Source organism: Salvelinus namaycush, chromosome 4, assembly GCF_016432855.1.
Source record: "Salvelinus namaycush isolate Seneca chromosome 4, SaNama_1.0, whole genome shotgun sequence".
Lineage (NCBI taxonomy): Eukaryota > Metazoa > Chordata > Actinopteri > Salmoniformes > Salmonidae > Salvelinus > Salvelinus namaycush.
Genome location: NC_052310.1, coordinates 49,639,750 through 49,665,430, shown reverse-complemented (window position 1 = coordinate 49,665,430; position 25,681 = coordinate 49,639,750). Strand labels below are relative to the sequence as shown.

General features: G+C 43.8%; 1 protein-coding gene across 1 annotated transcript; it reads right to left on the bottom strand.

The window, feature by feature from the left end:
* Positions 1 to 3,567: 3,567 nt before the first annotated feature.
* Positions 3,568 to 7,331, bottom strand: LOC120045645 (cyclin-dependent kinase 1-like). Its single transcript, XM_038990562.1, has 8 exons — positions 7,219 to 7,331; positions 6,686 to 6,728; positions 5,712 to 5,868; positions 5,385 to 5,508; positions 5,032 to 5,202; positions 4,733 to 4,896; positions 4,152 to 4,293; positions 3,568 to 3,905 (listed from the first exon to the last, which is right to left on the bottom strand). The coding sequence occupies exons 1-8, from the start codon at positions 7,228 to 7,230 to the stop codon at positions 3,792 to 3,794; spliced, it is 927 nt and encodes a 308-aa protein (XP_038846490.1). The 5' UTR covers positions 7,231 to 7,331; the 3' UTR covers positions 3,568 to 3,791.
* Between the last annotated feature and the right edge of the window lie 18,350 nt (positions 7,332 to 25,681).

Below are 25,681 nucleotides of genomic sequence, written 5' to 3'. Positions count from 1 at the left end.
CTTACAGCATCTACCTTCTTGTCCTCCATTCTCACTCCCTGCGGGCTGATTTGGTAACCCAGGAAGGATACAGACCTCTGGTGGAATTGGCACTTCTCTGCCTCGATGAACAGGTGATTAACCAAGCGGCGTTCCAGGACAGCGCGAACGTGGGTGGTGTGGTCTTTCAGGTTGGTCGAGAAGATCAGGATGTCATCGATGCATACAATCACCTGCCGTTCAACCATGTCCCTGAACACCTCATTGCCGAATGCCTGGAAAACTTACGGAGCATTGGCTAAGCCAAAGGGCATAACCAAATACTGGTAGTGACCAGACACCGTGCTGAATGCTGTCGTCCACTCATTCTCCTCCCGGATGCGGATCAGATTGTAGGCACTCCGCAGGTCCACTTTGGTGAAGAACTGAGCCCCGCGGAGCTGCTCTATGGTTGACGGCACCAACGGGAGAGGGTACCGTAATCCTCCCTCCTTTTTGGCCACGAAGAAGAAACCAGCCGACGCAGGGGACGTGGAAGTCCGGATGAAACCTTGTTGGAGCGCCTCTTGAATGTAATGCTCCATGGCCTGGGTCTCAGTCACAGACAGAGGGTAGATGCGTCTGTGCAGAGGTATAGCACCGGAAAACAGGTCAATGGCACAGTCCCAGGGGTGATGAGGGAAACAACTAGCGCGGGTCTTGGAGAACACCTCCTTAAGGTCCTGGTATTCCTCGGATGTTGGGCGGAAAGGCAACCATAGGACTCACAACCGACGTGGAACAGGGAAGCAGATCTTCCGGCATTCCGGTGACCAGTCTGATTTTCATCTTCAACCATGAGATGATAGGGTTATGGCGTTGGAGCCAAGGGAGGCCGAGGATGATTGTGACCTGGTGCACTTGTGATGAAGATGCTCTACTGATGATTGGACTCCATGGTGAGGGTGAGTGGTTGAGTGATGTTTTTAATTATTCCAGATTCCAATGGCCAACAGATGAGTCCTTGAACCCTAAAAGGAGAGGAGAGCGGCTAGATGGTAATGTTGAGGGAGGCTGTAAGGCCTGGGTGTCGGAGTGTGAAGTCAAAGCGCAGGAAACAGCAGGTGCAAATACAAATGTTCTTTAATGAACACGGACAAACTAGGCCACCCTACTAACACACTGGGTGTACTTCTTAACCAACCCCAGACACGGGGGAAACGAACACAGTCCAGAAAACACGTAGCACAAAACCAACACCACTACTTACAAACAAACAATCCCGCACAAAGTAACGCTGACTAAGCTGACTAATAAGCCCAACTAATTAACCCTAATACAAAACAGGTGAACCCAATAAACACATAGGGAGGGGGAGAAAAGGATCAGTGGCAGCTAATAGGCCGGTGACGACGACCGCCGAACGCCACCCGAACGGGAAGGAGAGCCTGCCTCGGTCGAAGTCGTGACAGAGGCAAGGGTCTGATCCATAAAGTTACCTGCGGAGCCGGAATTCACTTAAGCTGTAGACAGTACATGAGGGACAGTCAGCCAGAGTGATGACTCCGAAAAGTTTAGCAGAAGAGCTGAATCTGGATTACTCACTCCTGGTCCAAGGGATGGAACATCACCTGACCGTCCCTCTGCTCTAGTGGATCCTGAAGTACCGGACACCACTGGAGCTTATGCCCTTCTTGCCCACAATACAGACATAGCCCCAGCTGTATCCGTCTGCGTCGTTCCGCCGTGGAAAAGCGTGTGACCCCTACCTCCATGGGTTCAGGCTCTGATCCTGAGTACTCGCCAAAGGAGGAAGAGAAGCGATGAGAATGCCGACGCTCCCAGAGAAGGTTATCCAGGCAGACGTGGACACCTGAGTCCAGGTGTGAATCATAATGATTAACAGGAGCGCGTAATGATGAGTGCCAGGTGTGCGTAATGATGAATCCCAGGACCGGTGGTTAGTATTCTGGCGACGTCGTACGCCGGAGGGGAGGAGCAGGAGAAGATGTGACAGAGGCCAACAATCTTTTCCAGTTGGAGCAGTTGGATGGTCGACCACTGAAAGCACTGACGCGAAGCCCAATAGACAAAGTATGTTAAGCTTTGGTTGACATTTGAGAAAGCAAGAAATGGTAGTTATGCTGAGTTTATGAAAATGTACCTCTTCAATTTACCTCTCCACATGACTTTAGGACCATCGACTGTCCAAGCCCCCCAGGAATAATCCCATCCACCAGAACCACTGAGTTCGGATCGGTCTGATTCTCTGTGCTCTGAGTCGGAGGGGGACCAGCTTGCATTAGGCTATACCTTCCAAAAGTGTTGAAAAGTACATATCTCCCATTTATAACTGCACGAATCCATCAAATTTTCTCACAGTAAAGTATAACCTGTGTGTTTGCTTGTTTACGTCTCCGTCTCCTACCCTGTTCCCTTTAACTCTGCTCCTGTTCTCCAGGACCTAGGGGTTCTGCCCAACACCCAGACGTGGATCCACCTGATGTCCTCCATTACCAACAACCCTCCAACTTTTCATTACATCACCTGCAGCTACTGTTATTGTCATGTTGTCATTATCTGCTAAGAAAGCTTTCTTGCTCTATCATACTGGGCACATATGTGAGATACACAGATTAACTAAAAACACTAGCACTGCAAACACTCAGATCAAAGAAAGCAGCAGTGCCTGGACCTTGCAGGATCCTACTTCAAGTCCCCCTTCCGAGACTGGCTGCCTGTTGAGAACAAGTGACAGGCAGAACCTCCCACCCACACAGCAACCACCTCAATATTCCACACACCAGAATTCAGTATTTTCGTCTATTATTGCCATGTGAGTGTACAAAAAATAATAATCTGAAAATGACAACTGTACCAAAAAATATCAAGTTTGTGTTAAAATCTCAATTATTGCCTGTTTGGTTTTCACATGTTTCACAAGGTGTTCATTATTGTAAGTTATCCTTTGATGGTATTTATTTGTTCCACATTATTCATTGTATCCTAGAACCTATGATACATATATTCAACCACAATGAGCTATATGAGAAAAAAAATCATAGACTACTAAAATGATATTTCAATGTAGAAAAGGTTCAAATAAAAACATGACAGGCAGACAAGCCAGTGTATGAATCAAACAGATTTGCCAAGGAATGGAGTGGAAATTAGCTGACTTTGATCTGTAAGGTAAGTAACATTAATGTGTCAAGCAGATTACAGGTTCTCTTTGCCATTTCTGAGATGTAGCAACGTTTAAGACATGGATTTCATGTTGTAATGTTAACAAGGTACCCAAAAGTAGTTTGAAGTAATGTTTAAATTTTATTAGCTAAACAAAACTTGTTTAAACAGCAAAATTGTCACTGAAATCAGCCTTGCAGTCTACCAATTATTTGTAATTATGTTCCAGCTCCCCGCCATCAGAAAAAACTGGCCCGCAGCTGAATATAGTTGATGATCCCTGTGTTAAACCCTGATAAGGTATGACTTGCTAAAAACAGAAATATACACTTGAAAGCATCAAACTGAAGGCAGGAATGCAGAAACAAAGTGACAGATTAACAGTTATTATTGCCTGATAAAAAACAAAACAATTTAGAATGATCAGTTCTGCAAAAGTGCACTTTATTGAAAATATACTGTCACTTTAGATCCAAACTTTTTGTTTTTTTACATAAAAGTTATTTACAGAATAGTTATTCATATTAGATAGAAAAAGGACAAACAAAGAAAGGACAAAGATACAAAAAATAAATCAAACGAACAAATTCAATACACATCCATAATTGTACTCTTTTTCAGGTCCTTTGAGTAGAGCCATGTGACATTTACATCGTGACCGTGCTGGCAGGTAGAGTGGTTTTGTCCAGGTCGTCAAAGTATGGATGGCTCATAGCCTGTCTAGCAGAGATCCTCTTGGGTGGGTCATAGATCAGCGTTTTCTACAAATGAGGACAATAGGAAGTTATGAAGCGACACATTCTACAGAAGGTGGGACATGGTCACTTTCATTTGTATCCTAAAGACTACTGCTGTGCTGACAGAACAATAGGTCACTTCAATATCACTAATACTATCCAAAACACAACCAGCCCCTTGAAAAAGACAGGTGTGCACCGCGCTTCTACAGTAACAATGTTTCATAATCAATCTGAATAAATATGAGGAGAAGAGGGAAACTGTCTTACAGCGAGCAGATCAATGCCATTCTTATCTAGGTTTTTCACCATGGAGGACAGATTCCCTGACTTCCACTTGGGGAACGTGTTCTTGTAGTCAGGCAGAGATTCTACCTCTGGCCAGATGTCATTGTTGGGAGTACCAAGGGCCCTGGAAAAGAAAGAAACCATGCTTGATAAATACTTAATTCAAGGAGATCATAAAATATCATACAGTATGCCCATCATGGAGCAATTATCTCAGTGTTGACTGTTAATCACTCAACTTGTCAATTCTGGATGGCCCATTGCCCACCACAGCTCAATCAAATGTCCTAATCTAGCATCAAATAGCTACATTGTCTACAACAACAAAACTAACATTCGCATTTATTGATTAACCAACCTAGATGTTGGTAGCAGTAGGATTTGTTATATTACAGATGTGTATATTCACATGCAAATATGCTGAGTGTACAAAACATTAGTAACACCTGCTCTTTCCAGACTGACCAGGTGAATCCAGGTGAAAGCTATGATCCCTTATTGATGTCACCTGGTGTAACTCAACATTAGAAAGGTGTTCCAAATGTTTTGTACTCAGTGTATACCTGAAGATCCTGAAGAGCTGGTCAATCTCTGAGTCTCCATGGAAAAGTGGTTTCTTTGTGGCCAACTCCGCAAAGATGGTCCCGATACTCCAGACATCCACAGGGGTGGAGTACCGTGCGGCACCCAGCAGAACCTCAGGAGCCCTGTACCACAGTGTCACAACCTGGACACAAAGACACAGTTAATGATGCCATTAAAATGTACGCACACACACACACACACACCTTATGATAGCCTTACTTTACATGTGTATCTGCTAATGCTCTTTGGAAATGAACTATGTGGTGTTCTGGCTTACCTCGTGGGTATATACCCGGACTGGCACCCCGAAGGCCCTGGCCAACCCAAAGTCTGCCAGCTTGATCACTCCCTTGTTGTCAATCAGCAGGTTCTGGGGCTTCAGGTCTCTGTGGAGGACCCTTCTACAGTGGCAGAACAGGATGCCCTCCAAGATCTGGTATAGATAGCTCTGGATGGGGGAGATAGTAGCAGAGGGTTAAAATTCACCTACTGGCAAGAAACACTGTTTACAGTCCAATACAACTTGGACTAAAAACACTAAGTTGGTATACTAAGAGCAGAAAGTGAAAAAAATAAATACAAACAAAGTTATGTGCATCATGACTGCCCCGCCCTCAGTGGGGTCAATACCTTCACAAGCATGGGGTCCATGTACTGGCCCGAGGGGATAGAGTCTAGGTATTTCTTCAGGTCCATGGAAAGGAACTCAAAGATGAGGTACAGTCTGGACTCCTGCATCAGCACATCTAGAAGGCTGTTTGGAGACAAAATACATGTTATTTGTTTATGTAGACACTAGACAGCTAATATGATATGGCGATAGCAAAACCTGCTCAGAGCCTATTTGGAATGATGGTGTGTCTGAGCTTTGAACTGATAAGACATCACATCTACTTTCTTGCTGCCTGGCTACTGTAAACTCTTTAGGAACCCCACAGACACAAACACACTACATACCGTACAACATTGGGGTGCGCTAGCTCTTTGAGCAGAGAGATCTCTCTAACAGCTGTGCTTGGCACTCCCTCCTCCTCACTCTCCAGTCGGATCTTCTTCATGGCCACTATCTGGCCTGTCGACTTGTGTCTGCCTTTGTACACAACCCCATAGGTACCTGGAAATCACAAGAACAATCATGCTTTACTATGTTGTGTAGCTAACTTGATGAATAATGTAGAGTGGCAAGTGGTACCGCTGCACCGAGTCTGGAACCAACAGGATCCTGAAGTTTTTTACCTTTATTTAACTAGGCAAGTCAGTTAAGAACGAATTCTTATTCACAATGACAGCCTACCCCGGACGATGCTGGGCCAATTGTGCGCCGCCCTATGAGACTCCCAATCACGGCCGGATGTGATACAGCCTGGATTCAAACCAGGGAGTGTAGTGAAACCTCTTGCACTAAGATGCAGTGTCTTAGACCGCTGCACCACAAGTGTCTACTCCCAAGAAATAAGACTGGTAAATAGTGAACAGAAATATCTACACAGACTACCCCCCCCCCCTCCTTTGTACTGACTCTTGACTCATCACATATGCTGCTGTTTGCTATCCTGTTGCCTAATCACTTACCCCTACCTATGTGTACATATCTACCTCAATTACCTTGTATCCCTGCACATCTACTTGGTACTGGTAGCCCGTGTATATAGCCAAGTTATCGTTACCCATTATTATCGTTCTATTATTTTTTATCTCTGCATTGTTGGGAGAGGCCAATAAATAAGCATTTCACTGTTAGTTTACGAAGTATGTGACAAGTTAAATTAGATTTGATTAACAGGTTGGAAGAAAATACAAAGAAGAAAATCTAATGACATGCACACAAATCTAGCAAGCTAGATATAGCAGGTTCAAAATTATATACATATTAGTCTCGATAGAGAGCAAGTTTGGGGGGGGAACAAATCAAAGTTGAGGAAATAACATACCCTCTCCGATTTTCTCTATTTTCACGTAATCCTCCATTGTTCCCTGAAAAAAAAACAGTCTAGGTTACGAAAGCCATTTATGCAATTTAAAATGAACGATAGGTCAAAATAGCCAACTTAGTTTGTGTTTGTTGGAGGTAACTACAGTAGCTAGAGTTAGTTAAGAAACCTCGCGTAATCTAACAAGTGTTATGGAAAAAAGCATGACGTCTGCGATAGTCAACTAACGTTATCTAAATACTTGCCTAACGTTACCTACCTAACTTAGGTAGCCAGCCAACACTGAACACTATATTAGTATCATTAGTCGATAACAAAACAAGTACAACATTACTTTGTGACATTTAATGTGACACCTTGTTAGTAATAATTTCCAATATCCTCGTTTTCAAAAACTGTGCATGTGATAGCTAGCTAGCGAATGTTTCCCTCAATGCTAACTAGTTACATTTTCAATTTCATGACAACTGCTACAATACAATCGATCAAACAAACAAAGAATACATGTTGCTAAAAATGTAAAACTTTTATACCGGTCGTGCCATGTCGTTGTGTAACGCGACTGTTGAATGGAAAATGAGTGTGGCTCTATTACAGTCAGCTAGCTAGAGTACTACTGCTGGGTGCACTCTTTTCGAATTGGCCGCGGGACTGCTAGCTTTCAAAACCAAGCAATCACGTCGCTGGATGTCTTTCAAAAGAGCCAATCCGGAGGAGGACAATTCGAAGCAGGATATGATGGTTTTAAAGTTTAAACAGAGAGGAAGGGGCGAAGCGAGATGGGAACTTAAATATGTCTCCTCCAGCAAGGTGGCTTTTTTTTCCACCAAGCGGAGGTTTTGTATGGAGGTCAATTAGAAGGTCGAATTTGGTCAACAAAAATGCAATGTCTTATGTGCTACGTGAGTCTTATTTGATCGAATATAAGTTCCATAATGGTTAAGTTGTTACGATTTTACTGACATCGCGGCAACTTTGAGAAAAAAAACGTTATATTGGAGTTGTGCCTGGGTTATTGCTATATGGTATCATTGGGGCGTCCCTACCCTATTAATGCCTACCTTTACTTTAACAATAACCCCCTGGCCCCTTGAAAACGTCAGAGTTGGGACGTCCCAAGGATTGCATATAGCAAGAACCGGTGTGCCTGTTGTTCAATCAAATCAAACTTCATTTGCCACATGCACTGAATTGTAGTGTAGACTTTACTGTGAAATGCTTACTTACAAGCCCTTAACCAACAGTGCAGTTCAAGAAGAAGAAAATATTTACCAAGTAGGCTAAAATAAAAAGTAATAATAAAAAGTAACACAATAAGAACAACAATAACTAGGCTATATACAGGGGCACCGGTACCGAGTCAGTGTGCGGGGGTACAGGCTAGTTGACGTAATCTGTACATGTAGTGGCTATGCATAGGTAACAAGCAAACGGCGAGTAGCAGCAGTGTACAAAAACAAGGGGGGGGGGGTGAATTGTTCGGTGGCGATTTTTATGAATTTCTCAGCAGTCTAATGGCTTGGGGGTAGAAGCTGTTGAGGAGTCTTTTGGTCCTAGACTTGGCGCTCCGGTACCACTTTCCGTGCAGTAGCAGAGAAAACAGTCTATAACTTGGGTGACTGGAGTCTCTGGCAATTTTATGGGCATTCCTCTGACACCGCCTATTATATAGGTCCTGGATGGCAGGAACCTTGACCCCAGTCATGTACTGGGCCGTTCGCACTACCCTCTGTAGCACCTTACGGTCAGATGCCGAGCAGTAGCCATACCAGGCGGTGATGCAACCGGTCAGGATACTCTCGATGGTGCAGCTGTAGAACCTTTTGAGGATCTGGGGACCCATGTCAAATCTTTTCAGTCTCCTGGGGGGGAAAAGGTTTTGTCGTGCCCTCTTCATGACTGTCTTGGTATGTTTGAACCATGATAGTTTGTTGGTGAATTGGACACCAAGGAACTTGAAGCTCTCGACCCGTTCCACTACAGCTCCGTCAATGTTAATGGGGGCCTGTTCGGTCTGCCTTTTCATGTAGTCCACGATTAGCTCCTTTGTCTTGCTCACATTGAGGGAGAGGTTGTTGTCCTGGCACCACATTGCCAGTTCTCTGACCTCCTCCCTATAGGCCATCTCATCGTTGTCGGTGATCAGGCCTACCACTGTTCTGTCGTCAGCAAACTTAATGATGGTGTTGGAGTCATGTTTGACCACGCAGTCATGGGTGAACAGGGAATACAGGAGGGGGCTGAGCACGCACCCCTGAGGGGCCCCTGTGTTGAGGATCAGCGTGGCGGAAGTGTTGTTACCTACCCTTACCACCTGGTGGCAGCCAGTCAGGAAGTCCAGGATCCAGTTGCAGAGGGAGGTGTTTAGTCCCAGGGTCCTTAGCTTATTGATGAGCTTTGAGGGCCCTATGGAGTTGAACGCTGAGCTGTAGACAATGAATAGCATTCTCAAAAAAGGTGTTCCTATGGTCCAGGTGGGAAAGGGCAGTGTGGAGTGCAATAGAGATTGCATCATCTGTGGATCTGTTGGGGGCGGTATGCAAATTGGAGTGGGTCTAGGGTTTCTGGGATAATGGTGTTGATGTGAGCCATGACCAGCCTTTCAAAGCACTTCATGGCTACAGACGTGAGTGCTACGGGTCGGTAGTCATTTAGGTTACCTTAGTGTTATTGGGCACAGGCACTATGGTGGTCTGTTTAAACTGAAGCAAATGAAATGGGGATACAAAATACCAGAATTTGTCCAAAAGAAACTCTTGTTTGCAATTGTTGGACTAATAATTACACCCTAGATAAGCTAGATGCAGGCAGGAGTGTCCAAGGCAGTATTGCATGTGTCACTGTCTGTCCATGTGTCACTGACTGTCATCTCAAAATTTCCCTTCGACCTGTGTGTACCTACGCTGTAAACATTCATTCATAGGCTAGGTTGTAGCAACGTCATGGTATCATGTAGTAGCCTAAACCGATTGATGTTACATTGAACTGGGTGAATGGAATATGAATGACAGTCATCCAACATGCCGTAATAGAAATAAGGCCATGTTCACGAAAAAAAAAATGTCCTCCCTCATCATAAACGGCATTGACCGCCACTGGTTTGTAGCATATCGCAAAAGACAAAAGAGAGAAGTGTGTGGCACTCCAGCATCTCAGTTCAGCCACGAACTTAACATTTGCGAAGTTGTTCTGGGCTATGAACAGAAACACTATTCCTTCACTGTTCTGAGAGGCAATGAGGTTCTTGGCAGTGTCTGCATTAAGTGCTCCTGTGGATCGTGTGTTCAGCCAAGGGAGAATCATACTGCGGTATGCACCCAAATGAGTGATAGACCCTTGGCCAATTTGATCTTTTGCTAATGCAATGCATTGTAAGAGAGAGAGGAAATAAATGATGATAATGGAGCAGTGAAGTCTTGAGAACGTACAATGGCTGCTCTGAAGTTTGCACTTGTTTTTTCTTGTATAGTTATGAAAAAATAAAACAACTTTTGGGATTTTCCTGGTTTACATTTTGTGTCTACAGTAGGTATAAGCTGTGTTGAAAACCTAGGAGCCTTAAAGTCTTGTCATTGGAACCATTTGTATGGCCTTTCTGTCAGTAATAGGAATTTAAAAAAATACATTTCTAACATGATCTTTGACTCAAGTTTATTATGTAGTGTACTAGTAGTATAAGAAAAACAGGAAATAAAAAAGTACATCGAAATTGACAATAAACACGTAACCATTGACTTGAGGACACAAAACCCCAAATTAGGGACTTGTGACTTGACTCGACCTGAGCTGTGGACTTTACTTGAGACTTGCCTGTTATTTCTTGGGACTTGATTGAAGACTTGAAGGTTGAGACTTGGTCCCATCTCTGTACACAAGCAACTACACTCACATGTGTCATGTGTATAAACGTGTATGTGAATGTGGCTTTTGCTCTATGGCTCTGAGACTGAGCAGAACTGAGTCAAGGTTTAAGTCTCTCCCCAAACACCATGGATGTGTGTGGCACTGCCCTAACACCACCAGCACAGACCACCACACCAGTTAAACCTAGGAGTCTCCTCCAAATGGCAAAACAGAGGAACACAAGAAGATCAACCAGTCCAATGAACTCGAATTCAAAAGACACCAACCATCACTAAACTAATTTCCGAACTGTAAACAGCAATATCAGATCTATAAAGCACAATTTGTGTTTTACTTTCAAATTATATTCTGTTCTCCAGTGAACTGATGACATTGAATATAATCCATGTTTGTTATTTATTTATTTAGTTAAAACATGTTGGTATTACAGACTCGGACAGGTAGAGGTTGAAAATGTCAGTGAAGACACAGTACATTTAAATTAGATCTTTAGAAAGATGAGAGGTGCTGTGATACAATATGTTTTTCAAAGCTAAACTAGCTTTTTTTGTTGCCCAGGTCGGCCTTATGAATAATTATTTGTCTTCTAAACAACTACACAAAAATGTGAACGATTACATGGCAATAACACCCAATCTGCAAATAAATTATGCTATGCATTAGAGAATTTAGGAAAACGGCTTAGAGTTAATTACTAAGGAAGATGAATAAAGGAGTTCAATAGAGCATACATTATTGCTGCTTTTGAGGTTGCATTAATTATGCATAGTGAAGTGCTTTCTAGTAATCCATTATGCAAAATGCTCAAGGAAAAAACATTAGCTAATGATTAAAACACTCCACATAGCCATATTAATCATGGCGATTAATCTGCTGGCTGGGTGCATGAGTGTAACGGATGTGAAATGGCTAGCTAGTTAGCGGGTACGCGCTAGTAGCGTTTCAATCAGTTACGTCACTTGCTCTGAAACCTATTAGTAGTGTTGCCCCTTGCTCTGCAAGGGCCGCGGCTTTTGTGGAGCGATGGGTAACGATGCTTCGTGGGTGTCAGTTGTTGATGTGTGCAGAAGGTCCCTGGTTCGCGCCCGTGTCGGGGCGAGGGGACGTACTAAAGTTATACTGTTACATTGATGCTGTTGACCCGGATCACTGGTTGCTGCGGAAAAGGAGGAGGTTGAAAGGGGGGTGAGTGTAACGGATGTGAAATGGCTAGCTAGTTAGCGGGTACGCGCTAGTAGCGTTTCAATCAGTTACGTCACTTGCTCTGAAACCTAGATGTAGTGTGCCCCTTGCTCTGCAAGGGCCGCGGCTTTTGTGGAGCGATGGGTAACGATGCTTCGTGGGTGTCAGTTGTTGATGTGTGCAGAAGGTCCCTGGTTCGCGCCCGTGTCGGGGCGAGGGGACGTACTAAAGTTATACTGTTACATTGATGCTGTTGACCCGGATCACTGGTTGCTGCGGAAAAGGAGGAGGTTGAAAGGGGGGTGAGTGTAACGGATGTGAAATGGCTAGCTAGTTAGCGGGTACGCTCTAGTAGCGTTTCAATCAGTTACGTCACTTGCTCTGAAACCTATTAGTAGTGTTGCCCCTTGCTCTGCAAGGGCCGCGGCTTTTGTGGAGCGATGGGTAACGATGCTTCGTGGGTGACCGTTGTTGATGTGTGCAGAGGTTCGCGCCCGAGGTCGGGGCGAGGGGACGTACTAAAGTTATACTGTTACACATGGTGAGGAAAGCTCACATTCGAACATGAAGATACTGGGAAGCTGATGTTCATAGTTTTTACATAATGTACTCATCCATATGCTCATTGCTCCAGTGTGTTTCAAAGTAAAACAACAAAATGGAAAAGCAGTCAGCACCATTAGCAGGGTAGTGATCAATTACTTCTAAATATCTGCTTGTTGCTTTGTGTAATATGCTTTATGTCTATCAATTTATATAGGTTTGAACATGTCATGTTTCAGTGGGGATATGTCCTATTCTCATATTTATCACTTTCAATGATATTTCCCTTATTCAACACTGGTTTCTTCAGTACAGCTTTCCAACGCAAGGTGCTCCCATTGTTTTATCAGCTTAGTTTTGTTACATGTCTGACATGTATCATATTGTATTGGCAATCACTAAACCATAGCTGAAGACATCAGATATGGATGTCCTATAAAATAAAAAATATAGCATGTCATTTGTTCCCGCACCTTTTATTACATTTTGTAATATAACATACATTTATATTAGCCTAACAGTCTATCAGTTTTGTAGGCCTACCTATTGTAATGGGAGAGGGAGGGTTTAACCCACCTCACGACATGTCCAAAGCTAGAATTATTACAACGCTACTGCCCTAGTTGTCCTATTAAAAAGAACAACCCAAAACTCTTTACTAGACCTTCATGTGTTATTTTTATCCTCCTGATGTAACGTTCGTCGTCTGAAGATGAGGAATCATCGGACCAAAGCGCAGCGTGGTAAGTGTTCATGTTCATTTATTAAAATCAGAACACTAAACAAAATAACAAAGAGAATGAAATGAAACAGTCCTGTCTGTCTGTGGGAAAAGGCTACCTAAGTATGGTTCTCAATCAGAGACAACAATAGACAGCTGCCTCTGATTGAGAACTACACCCGGCTAAACACACAGAAATAAAAAACATAGAACACAAAACATAGAATGCCCACCCCAATTCACGCCCTGACCAAACCAAAATAGAGACATAAAAAGGATCTCTAAGGTCAGGTAGTGACAAGTAGGGTTGCACATTTTAGGGAATATTCAAAGGTGGAAACTTTCGGTGGGAATTAACGGGAATATATGGGAATTAACGGGAATATTTGGGAATTAATGGAAATATATGCAAATTAATATTAATACCATTTAAATGTAGTTTTTTTGCATTGGATATATTTACCATATCATATGGAGACAGAAACATAAACCTTTAACCTTATCATAAGTAGACACAATTGCAAATGATTAAATCCTTCCTATAGAAATTTAAAAAAAACATTTAGTTACGAATTGAACTTTTATTAAATGAGTTGACTCTTCACATTGGATGATTTCACTAAACAACTAAATAAAGGGAATATTGAATGCTCCCTTGTCACGCCCTGATCTGTTTCACCTGTCTTTGTGCTTGTCTCCACTCCTCTCCAGGTATCGCCCATCTTCCCCGTTATCCCCTGTGTATTTATACCTGTATTCTCTGTTTGTCTGTTTCCAGTTTGTTTTGTTCGTAGAACCTACCAGCGGTTTCCCCCTTGCTCCTATCTTGTCTTAGTTCCTGTTTTCTAGTTTTTCCCGGCTTTGACCCCTCTGCCTGACCTGAACCTGAGCCTGCCTGCTGTCCTGTACCTTTGCCCCACTACTCTGGATTACCGACCTCTGCCTGACCGGACCCTGAGCCTGCCTGCCGTCCTCTACCTTTGCCCTTGTTGTTGTAATAAAATTGTTACTTTGACACAGTCTACATCTAGGTCTTACCTTGAATCGTGATATCCCCAATGATCTATCGCATCTCCCAAAAACGTTTTCAACATACATCTGTAAAATGATAGTCTGTAAACTAAAGCTTCAGTCGTCTTCCTCTCAGGCTTCCATGTCTTCTCCCTGTACCTCCTCAATGTCCACCTCTTGAACATCAGACTCTGAGGCCTCATCTTCATTTTCCAACCTTGTTGAGGATAGCTTGTTTTCAGGCTTAAAAAGACTCAAATTTGCCTGGATGGCCACCAATTTTTCAACCCTTGTATTGGTCAGCCTGTTGCGTGCTTTGGTGTGTGTGTTCCCAAACAAGGACCAGTTGCGCTCTGAGGCAGATGATGTTGGTGGGATTTGGAGGATGATGGAGGCAACGGGAAAGAGCCTCAGATCGACAAAGTCCCTTCCACCAGGTGGCTGATGAGATATGTTGGCACAACTGCCATATTGCATCTCCATCCCAAAGCCCTTGCTTGGAAGTGTACTTCACCAGACTGCCAAGAACCTTGCCTTCATCCAGGCCAAGGTGGCGAGACACGATAGTGATGACACCGTAGGCCTTGTTGATCTCTACACCAGACAGGATGCTCTTGCCAGCATACTTGGGGTCCAACATGTACACTGCAGCATGTATGGGCTTCAGGCAGAAGTCTTCACACTTTTTGATGTATTTCAGAACTGCAGTTTCCTCTGCTTGGAGCAACAGTGAAGTGGGCAGGGCAGTACGGATTTATTCTCTTACATCTGCAAGCAGAGTCTAAACATCAGACAAGATGTCATTGTCTCCCTCAATCCGTGCAATGGCTACTGCTATAGGTTTCAGGATTTTCAGGCTGCTTACCACTCTCTCCCAAAATACATCATCCAGGAGGATCCTCTTGATGGGGCTGTCCATATTGGCAGACTGTGATATGGCCATTTCTTGGAGAGACTCCTTCAAACATGATGACAACACCACCCCAACAGGTGTTGCTGGGCAGCTTCAATGTGGTGCTCTTATTCTTCTCACTTTGCTTGGTGAGGTAGATTGCTGCTATAACTTGATGACCCTTCACATACCTAACCATTTCCTTGGCTCTCTTGTAGAGTGTATCCATTGTTTTCAGTGCCATGATGTCCTTGAGGAGCAGATTCAATGTATGAGCAGTACAGCTATGTCACGATCGTTATGAGACGAATGAGTGGACCAAGGCGCAGCGTGGAAAAAATACATCTTCTTTTAATGAAGAAAAACAAACACTTATTAAACGAACAAAAACAAACGATTGTGAAGCTAAAACGAACTAAGTGCACACATGCAACATAGACATAGACAATTACCCACAAAAGCCTACTGCCTATGGCTGCCTTAAATATGGCTCCCAATCAGAGACAATGAATGACAGCTGTCTCTGATTGAGAACCATTCAGGCAACCATAGACATACCTAGACACCTACACTCAAACACAAACCCATCTACTCTACCTAAACCCCCTATACCATACAACCACCCAAGACGAGACAAAAACACACAAACATCCCCCCTGTCACACCCTGACCTAACCAAACTATTACAGAAAACAAAGATAACAAAGGCCAGGGCGTGACAGTACCCCCCCCCCCAAAGGTGCGGACTCCGGCCGCAAAACCTGACACAGAAGGGGAGGGTCCGGGGTGGGCCTTATTATGGCGGCGGCTCGGGTGCGGGACGTGGCCCCCACTCCACCATTGTCAATACCCGCTTTGGTGGCTCTGGTAGATCCTGGCTGACTGGCGGCTCTGGAAGATCCTGGCTGACTGGCGGCTCTGGCAGATCCTGGCTGACTGGCGGCTCTGGCAGATCCTGGCTGGCTGACGGCTCTGGCTGGTCATGGCTGGCTGACGGCTCTGGCTGGTCATGGCTGGCTGACGGCTCTGGCTGGTCATGGCTGGCTGACGGCTCTGGCTGGTCATGGCTGGCTGACGGCTCTGGCTGGTCATGGCTGGCTGACGGCTCTGGCTGCTCCTGTCTGGATGACGACTCTGGCTGCTCCTGTCTGGTGGAAGGCTCTGGCTGCTCCTGTCTGGCGGAAGGCTCTGGCTGCTCCTGTCTGGCGGAAGGCTCTGGCTGCTCCTGTCTGGCGGAAGGCTCTGGCGGCTCCTGTCTGGCGGAAGGCTCTGGCGGCTCCTGTCTGGCGGACGGCTCTGGCGGCTCCTGTCTGGCGGACGGCTCTGGCGGCTCCTGTCTGGCGGACGGCTCTGGCGGCTCCTGTCTGGCGGACGGCTCTGGCGGCTCCTGACTGACGGACGGCTCTGAAGGCTCAGGACAGACGGGCGGCTTTGAAGGCTCAGGACAGACGGGCGGCTTTGAAGGCTCAGGACAGACGGGCGGCTTTGAAGGCTCAGTACAGACGGGCAGCGCAGGCGGCGCTTGGCAGACGGACAGCTCAGACGGCATTGGGCAGACGGGCAGTTCAGGCGCCGCTGGGCAGACGGCAGACTCTGGCCGGCTGAGGCGCACTGTAGGCCTGGTGCGTGGTACCGGAACTGGAGGTACCGGGCTAAGGACACGCACCTTCAGGCTAGTGCGGGGAGCAGCAACAGGATGCACAGGACTCTGGAGACGCACAGGAGGCTTGGTGCGTGGTGTAGGCACTGGTGGTAATGGGCTGGAGACACGCACCACAGGGCTAGTGCGTGGAGGAGGAACAGGGCTCTGGAGACGCACAGGAAGCCTGGTGCGTGGTGTAGGCACTGGTGGTACTGGGCTGGGGCGGGGAGGTGGCGCCGGAAATACCGGACCGTGCAGGCGTACTGGCTCCCTTGAGCACTGAGCCTGCCCAACCTTACCTGGTTGTATGCTCCCCGTAGCCCGACCAGTGCGGGGAGGTGGAATAACCCGCACTGGGCTGTGTAGGCGAACCGGGGACACCATGCGTAAGGCTGGTGCCATGTATGCCGGCCCGAGGAGACGCACTGGAGACCAGACGCGTTGAGCCGGCTTCATGGCACCTGGCTCAATACTCAATCTAGCCCGGCCGATACGAGGAGCTGGTATGTACCGCACCGGGCTATGCACACGTACAGGAGACACCATGCGCTCTACCGCATAACACGGTGTCTGCCCGTACTCTCGCTCTCCACAGTAAGTACAGGGAGTTGGCTCAGGTCTCCTACCTGACTTCGCCACACTCCGTTGTAGCCCCCCCCCCCCCCCAATAAATTTTTGGGCTTGATTAACAGGCTTCCAGCCTCACCTCCGTGCTGCCTCCTTATACCACCGCCTCTCGGCTTTAGCTGCCTCCAGCTCTTCACGAGGGCGGCGATATTCTCCAGGTTGAGTCCAAGGTCCCTTACCATCCAATTCGTCCTCCCATGTCCAGAAATCCTGTGTAGGTTGCTCCTGCTGCTGCTTAACACGCTGCTTGGTCCTTTTGTGGTGGGTAATTCTGTCACGATCGTTATGAGACGAATGAGTGGACCAAGGCGCAGCGTGGAAAAAAAGACATCTTCTTTTAATGAAGAAAAACAAACACTTATTAAACGAACAAAAACAAACGATCGTGAAGCTAAAACGAACTAAGTGCACACATGCAACATAGAACATAGACAATTACCCACAAAAGCCTACTGCCTATGGCTGCCTTAAATATGGCTCCCAATCAGAGACAATGAATGACAGCTGTCTCTGATTGAGAACCATTCAGGCAACCATAGACATACCTAGACACCTACACTCAAACACAAACCCATCTACTCTACCTAAACCCCCTATACCATACAACCACCCAAGACGAGACAAAAACACACAAACATCCCCCCTGTCACACCCTGACCTAACCAAACTATTACAGAAAACAAAGATAACAAAGGCCAGGGCGTGACAAGCTAATGGGTGTGATGTGAGAGTAGGACTCCTCCACTTTAGACCAAGCAGCCTTCATGTTTGCAGCAATGCCTGTCACCAGTGCAAATACCTTCTGGGGTCCAAGGTCATTGATGACTGCCTTCAGCTCATCTGCAATGTAGAGACCGATGTGTCTGTTGTCCCTTGTGTCTGTGCTCTTGTAGAATACTGGTTGAGGGGTGGAGATGAGGGGTGGAGAATTATTCCTTGCCCACAAACATTCGACCTCCCATCAGAGATGATTGCAATACAGTCTGCTTTCTCTATGATTTGCTTGACCTTCACTTGAACTCTTTTGTACTCTGCATCAAGCAAATGAGTAGATAAAGCATGTCTGGTCGGAGGGGTGTATGCTGGGCGAAGAACATTCAGAAATCCCTTCCAATACACATTGCCTGTGAGCATCAGAGGTGAACCAGTTGCATACACAGCTCGGCCAAGACATTCATCACCATTTCTCTGACTACGTTCCTCCATTGACTCAAAAAAAACTTCTGATTCCAGGAGGACCATGAACTGTTGCTATCGATAAGGTGTCTGATTCATCATTTTCACCTCGAATAGAAGTAGAGGGACTTTTGTCAGAGGTTGCTTGTTGTGAGCGCCGAGGGAACTTTATGCACTTGGCCAGATGATTCTGCATCTTTGTTGCATTCTTCACATATGATTTGGCACAGTATTTGCAAATGTACACAGCTTTTCCTTCTACATTAGCTGCAGTGACATGTCTCCACACATCAGATAGTGCCCGTGGCATTTTCCAGTAAAGATTTGAAAAAAATGAGTAAAGTAAAACCCGAATACAATTCTATGTACAGATAAATAGTTAAGCAGTTAGATTAAACAACTCCTTTGTAAGATAAATGTTTTAAAATGAAACATGTATGGAAACAGGTAAAGTAGCACTCCTCAGTTAGCAGGGTCAAGCAAGCTAAAACCCACATAGTAGCAAAAACAAACTAGAAGAAATGATTAACAAATTAGATTTGATTTAAAAACACTTTGCTGTAGGCTACTATTTACTAGTTAACATAAAATCATGCATATATGTCATATAAAATATATTCACCCCACCCAGTATTGTAATCAAAACTTAACAGAAAGCATGTAGTCCTTGGCTCAAACAGTATAGTAGTGTGGTCTCAATAGAATCTCATTAGTGTGAAAGATCTTGAGAATCAGCTGTACATGTGATGGAAAAGTGCACTGCACGTGATGGAAGAATGCACTGTGCATGCAGAGGGTTGCAATTCCTTTGAATTGGGGATAGTTTAACCAAAATATGCCACAAGACCTAGAATTGCCTGATGTGTATCCCACAAAAAAACATTGGTACCAAATGTTGAACCAAATGTTGTCAGTCAGACTGCATCCCTTGTGACATATGTTGTATCCTATTGACAAATGCAGCAATGGAAATTCCAACATTCATCCTTTTTGGGATACATTTTGCCCCTTGACTGAAACTATGTGAGCTCCTCATCTATCAAACCTCACACACTGCCTTTTAAGGAGCCAAACCATGCCATTCACTCCTCTTTTGAGCTATGTGCTTTTTGTGTTGAGGTACAGACAGCAACAAGTGGAAATAAACCATTACTGTTTGGTCTGTGTTTGGATCAGCTATTTTTCACACTGACCTCTTTATTGGCCCTCATGTACAATTCAGACTCTTACAGCCCGTAAGAGTCCAGGGCCACTTTCCCTGGAAGACACTTAGTAGGCTCCTCTTGAGCTGTATGAGTGTCTCGTCAGCTTTTTTTTCTACTCCATATTTTATATTTACAGTGGGCTATGTTTCCAGGGAAGTTTACATACACCTTAACCAAATACATTTAAACTCAGTTTTTCACAATTCCTGACATTTAATCCTAGTAACAATTCCGTCTTAGGTCAGTTAGGATCACCACTTCATTTTAAGAATGTGAAATGTCAGAATAATATTAGAGAGAATGATTTCTTTCAGCTTTTATTTCTTTCATCACATTCCCAGTGGGTCAGAAGTTTACATACACTCAATTAGTATTTGGTAGCATTGCCTTTAAATTGTTTAACTTGGGTCATACGTTTTGGGTAGCTTTCCACAAGCTTCCCACAATAAGTGGGTGAATTTTTGCCCATTCCTCCTGACAGAGCTGGTGTAACTGAATCAGGTTTGTAGGCGTCTTTGCTCAAATACAATTCTTCAGTTCTGCCCACAAATTTTCTATAGGACTGAGGTCAGGGCTTTGTGATGGCCACTCTAATACCAACTTTGGAAGTATGCTTGTGGTCATTGTCCATTTGGAAGACCCATTTGCGACCAAGCTTTAACTTCCTGACTGATGTCTTCATTATATCCACATAAGTTTCCTCCCTCATGATGCTATCTATTTTGTGAAGTGCACCAGCCCCTCCTGCAGCAAAGCACCCCCACAACATGATGCTGCCACCCCCGTGCTTCACGGTTGAGATGGTGTTCTTCCTCTCAGGTTATGTCGATATAGGACTCGTTTACTGTGGATATAGATACTTTTGTACCTGTTCCTACAGCATCTTCACAAGGTCCTTTGCTGTTGTTCTGGGATTGATTTGCACTTTTCACACCAAAGTATGTTCATCTCTAGGAGACAGAACGTGTCTTCTTCCTGAGTGGTATGACGGCTGCGTGGTCCCATGTTGTTTATTCTTGCGTACTATTGTTTGTACAGGTGAACGTGGTACCTTCAGGCACTTGAAAATTGCTCCCAAGGATGAACCAGACTTGTGGAGGTCTACACATTTTTTTCTGAGGTCTTGGCTGATTTCTTTTGATTTTCCCATGATGTCAAACAAAGAGGCACTGAGTTTGAAGGTTGGCCTTGAAATATGTCCACAGGTACACCTCCAATTGACTCAAATTATGTCAATTAGCCTATCAGAAGCTTCTAAAGCCATGACATAATTTTCTGGAATTTTCCAAGCTGTTTAAAGGCACAGTCAATTTAGTGTTTATAAACTTCTGACCCACTGGAATTGTGATACAGTGAATTATAAGTGAAATAATCTGTCTGTAAACAATTATTGGAAAAATGACTTGTGTCATGCACAAAGTAGATGTCCTAACCGACTTGCCAAAACTATAGTTTGTTCACAAGAAATTTGTGGAGTGGTTGAAAAAACGAGTTTTAATGACTCCAACCAAAGTGTATGTAAACTTCCGACTTCAATTATATATGTCACGTCTGCTCCCGCTCTTCCCTCCCCCTGGCGCTCGAGGGCGCCAGGTTGCCATCCATCACGCACACCTGCCTTCCCTCGTCACGCGCATCAGCGTTATTGAACACACCTGGACTTACTTTAAATAACTGCATGTTCAGTTCCCTGCTCTTTTATGGCATAGATTTTCAAGACCATTTTTAAGTTTAAAATTTAAAATATTTTCAGGCCAACTGAGAGCTAGTTACATTGAAAAGTTAGTCTTGGTAAAAGGTGACTAATCACAGCGATTAAGTCAAAGATTGTCTATTATATTGATAAGCTAGTCGAGTGATCACTCTAATAATGGAAATACATGTCCTCAAAGATGGAAGGCAGGTGGGAGGAGGCAAGATCAGATGGGACTATTCTAGCCAATGAGAGGGCAGATACGCGTGTGAACAACAGGCCACAGAGATAGAGGACTCATCTTTATATCTGTGCCATTATAGCATCTGTGACAGCATGGGCAGCGACATTGAGGCTATCTCCGTTTTAAAGTATGTCGTGGCAATTTCCTGTATTACCAAATGATGAGAACGCAAACCACACACCAGTCAGAGTTATACTTAAACTTCACCTTTAATAATCATTAAGCTTTTGCAATAGCATTTGACTTTCAACATTTCAGTATCTGTAATGAAAAGTTGAGAGTCCCCAACATAATGGCAACTGAGATCTTTTATAGCAAAGATCCACCCCCTAGTCGACATGACAAACCACAGATAATAGGAACTGCTTCACAAAGAAAGACTTTTACTTGAGAGAGGAGTATCCCATAGCTAGAAAGCATTCGCTATAAATTATCGTTCAGTTTGGTCTCCTAAACAAGGTTCTAATCTCATCCTTGGTACTTCACTGTCTACATTACCTCATCCAATGGCAGATATCAATTGTCAATCCTAGATACTCCCATCTCAAATACACCCAAACCTGGACAAACTCACTGAAGACAGTGAGCCTCTTAGGTCATATACTAGGTCAAGATAAGAGCAACCTCAGAGGGGACATACAATGGTTCCAGCCACTGCCATACTCTTTCCCCCAATGAGAAAAGTAGGGAGTGACTGGCGTACAGACATTGTATGAGATAACTATCTGGTTCCCCATTAATAACGCCATCCCTTCACATGGTTTAGGAATAGTTACAGACACATTCCCATAAGAAGACAATGTTCCATTCTGTCCTCCTCCCCTTCTGATATTCTACATAGCACCACATGGTTTAACAGATACATTGACATATGAAGACAAGCCTGACCTCTCCCCTCTCTGCGCCCCAATGTGACTAAGCCCTAGCTGAGAAGTGATAACTGCAACTGCCAACCCTATAGACAAAGGGAAATATTTTAATGACAAGTATCTCACAAGCATATTATGAAAATAAAATATCTTATCTATGTTACCCAACTCATTCTGAGTCATCCCCAACAAGTACTACATTTTCTTCTTCTTCGTTGGCTGACTGCTCCCACCTCATAGGAAGCCCTCAATTAGGGTTGAGTGGGTTACTTTTGAAATGTAATCAGTAACAGTTACTAGTCACTTGTCCCAATTATTTTTACAGTAACATAATTTACGGATTACCAAAACTCAGTAACATAATCTGATTACTTTCAGTCACATTTGGATTACTTTCCCCTTAAGAGGCATTAGAAGACAAAAAGGATCCATCAAATGCATTTGGTGTGTCATCCTAGTGGTCTCTGAATTGTGGTCACACTCGCTCAGGTGGAACAAACTTAAACTTGCGCCTTTTTCAATGCTGAATTGAATGCCATTGAGAAAACAGAAAGGTGTAATTATGTATATGTTTTTTAAACATCCTCTCTGAATTTGAAAGTTATCCAAGAAGTAATCATCTAGATTTCAAAAGTATCTGTAATCTGATTACAATATTTCTTGCTGGCAACGTTACTGATTCATTTTTTTGTAATCAGATGACATGTAATCAGTTACTCCCCAACCCTGCCAATGTCCATGCTAAAACTGGTTGTATCCATGATGAGTTCTCTATCTCTATGACAACAGGCACAACTCTGATATAAAGTCATGTTTTTCAAAGTTGGCGATATGCCACGCGCGTCCACTAATATCAGTGCCTAAATATGACAAAACTTTTATTCAATCAGAATTAGCCTCATGTAGGAAATTAGCAATTCTTGTTTTACTTTCTCATTGACCATACAAAAATTCCTCACTTTGCGGGCTTATTGGCAAAATTGGCAAAATTTGCAATTAATTAGAAAGAGAAATGTCTCTTGGGCTCAAGCTAGACCTACAAATGCTTCTCCTTCATAGCACTAAGAAACAAATGCACAGGTTTGATCAGGAAGTCCAAACCAGATTACTATTTAAATACAGTCACAGAGAACCTAAACAACCCTAACAAGTTCTGGAAGCTAATCAAATCAGTGTCAGGTTCTAATGTATCCTCTGGCCTTCCTGACCATTTAATGATGGATTCTAATGAAGTGAAAGATAAAGCCGATATTGTAGGGGTCTTTAACATGTACTTCATATCTGCTGGTTCAGTTTTTGATAATGATGGGGCCCAGGCCTCTAATGTAAGCTCTGTTATAGTCAACTATGACATAGGCCCTCATGAGAACCATTTTATCTTTGAGCCTGTTTCTTATACTGATGTCTATAAAGCACTAAAGGCAATAGACACTAAATAGTCTGCAGGTCCAGACAACCTGGACCCCTACCTCTTAAAGATAGCAGCTGGTATTATTACTGAACATGTATCTCACATTTTCAACTTGAGTCTCTTGACCAATTCCATACCCAGCATTTGGAAATCAGCTTATGTCCTCCCACTACTAAAGGGTGGAGATCCCTCAGATGCTAATAACTATTGTCATATCCTATCTTAAAACTCCCTATCCTGGCCAAATCTATGAATCCACAGTTAAACAATGTCTTAATTGAAAAGAACATACTGAGCGGGGCACAGCATCACAACGGCAGCTATGGCAGTGGCAAATGACAATCACAAGTCTGGCTTTCTTGAGATAAATAGAGGTGTGCCCCAGGGTTCCATTTTAGCTCCTGTATTGTTCTACATTTTTATTAATGATCTGGGAAATGGGATGCAACCAGCAAAGTTGCATCTATATGCAGATGATACAGTTATATATTAATGTGCTCCTTCTCTGGTTCAGGCTGTTGAAGAGCTCCAGACTGCTTTTCAGTCACTGGAGGCCTCCCTTTATGGTCTCAAACTCGTCTAGAATGTACAAAAAACTAAATTCATGACCTTTACCTGAGCCAGAGAAGGTTAGCATTGTCACATTTGGTTGCTTATCCATTGAAAAAGTGTCATCCTACAAATACCTAGGTATATGGTTGGATGACAAGCTGTCCATTAAAGTTCATATGGATAATCTTGTGAGGAAGCTTAAATTGAAATTGCGTTTTTATTTTCGTAATAAGGCTTGCTTCCCGCTTATGGCTAGAAAGAAGCTTGTTCAGGCCACTTTTCTCTCTGTAATTGATTATGGTGACTTGTTGTATATGCATGCAGCCTCCTATGTCTTACAGAGACTGGACTATGTTTATCATGCATCCTTGCGCTTTATTACAGATGCCAAGTCACTCACCCACCATTGCACCTTGTACCAAATTATGGGTTGGACCTCACTTTAAATGCGCAGAAAGCTACATTTGTATGTGTTCATCTACAAAGCCCGTTTGTGTAAACTCCCTCTTTACCTCTGTAGTCTGGTCTCCTTCACCACCACCAGTTACCATACCCACTCTGATAGGTGGTTGCTACTTGAAGTCCCCAGGACATTTACAGTATTAGGCAAGACTGCCTTCTTGTCTTGTGCACCAGAGGCATGGAATAGTCTACAACCCATGCTTCATTTAGATATGTTATTCCCACTGAATGAATTAAACATTTTGATGGGAGACTCTGTTACAGAGGAGTGTAAATGCTTTTTTTGGATCATGTTGTTGAATTGTATTGTTGTGTGTTTTAATTATGTAATGTATTGATTGTTGCTGCCTTCTTGGCCAGGTCTCCCTTGAAAAAAAGGTCTCAATGGGCTTTTTACCTGGTTAAATAAAAAATAAAAAAATTGTCGTGGACAGATTTAGGACATTTCCTCTCTGATTAAGTCTTAAATAATTTTCCCTCTCTGAAGCTAGATGGAGACATTGAGTCTAGTTGCCGCTGTTATAGTCAATTGCCACACCTACTCAGTCACACCGTCGTGTACAATCAGACTCTGGTCCACAGTGTTTGTAGAATAGATCGAAGGAGATTTCTGCATCTCCTAAGCATTATAGCACCTCCTTGTATCTCTTTCTACCTGTGGAAGTGATATGGCTCTTGGAGTTTGTTTTATTTTGTTTGTTAATTGACTTGACTGAAAATATGATAATATTATTCAAATTCAAGATGATTCACAAAAATAACAATTTATAATTAACCTCATGTTAGAAAGTATTCACACCTCTTAACTTTTTCCACATTTTGTTGTGTTACACAGTGGGATTAAAACTGATTTAATTGTACATTTTTGTCAATGATCTTCACAAAATAATCTGTATTGTACA

What these genes read in the sequence shown, in the direction of transcription:
- LOC120045645 (XM_038990562.1), bottom strand. An exon ending in GCGCACCCCAATGTTGTACG is followed by an intron (nt 5,509 to 5,711) that starts GTATGTAGTGTG and finishes GTCTCCAAACAG; the next exon opens with CCTTCTAGATGTGCTGATGC. An exon ending in ATGGCATTGATCTGCTCGCT is followed by an intron (nt 3,906 to 4,151) that starts GTAAGACAGTTT and finishes CCTCATTTGTAG; the next exon opens with AAAACGCTGATCTATGACCC.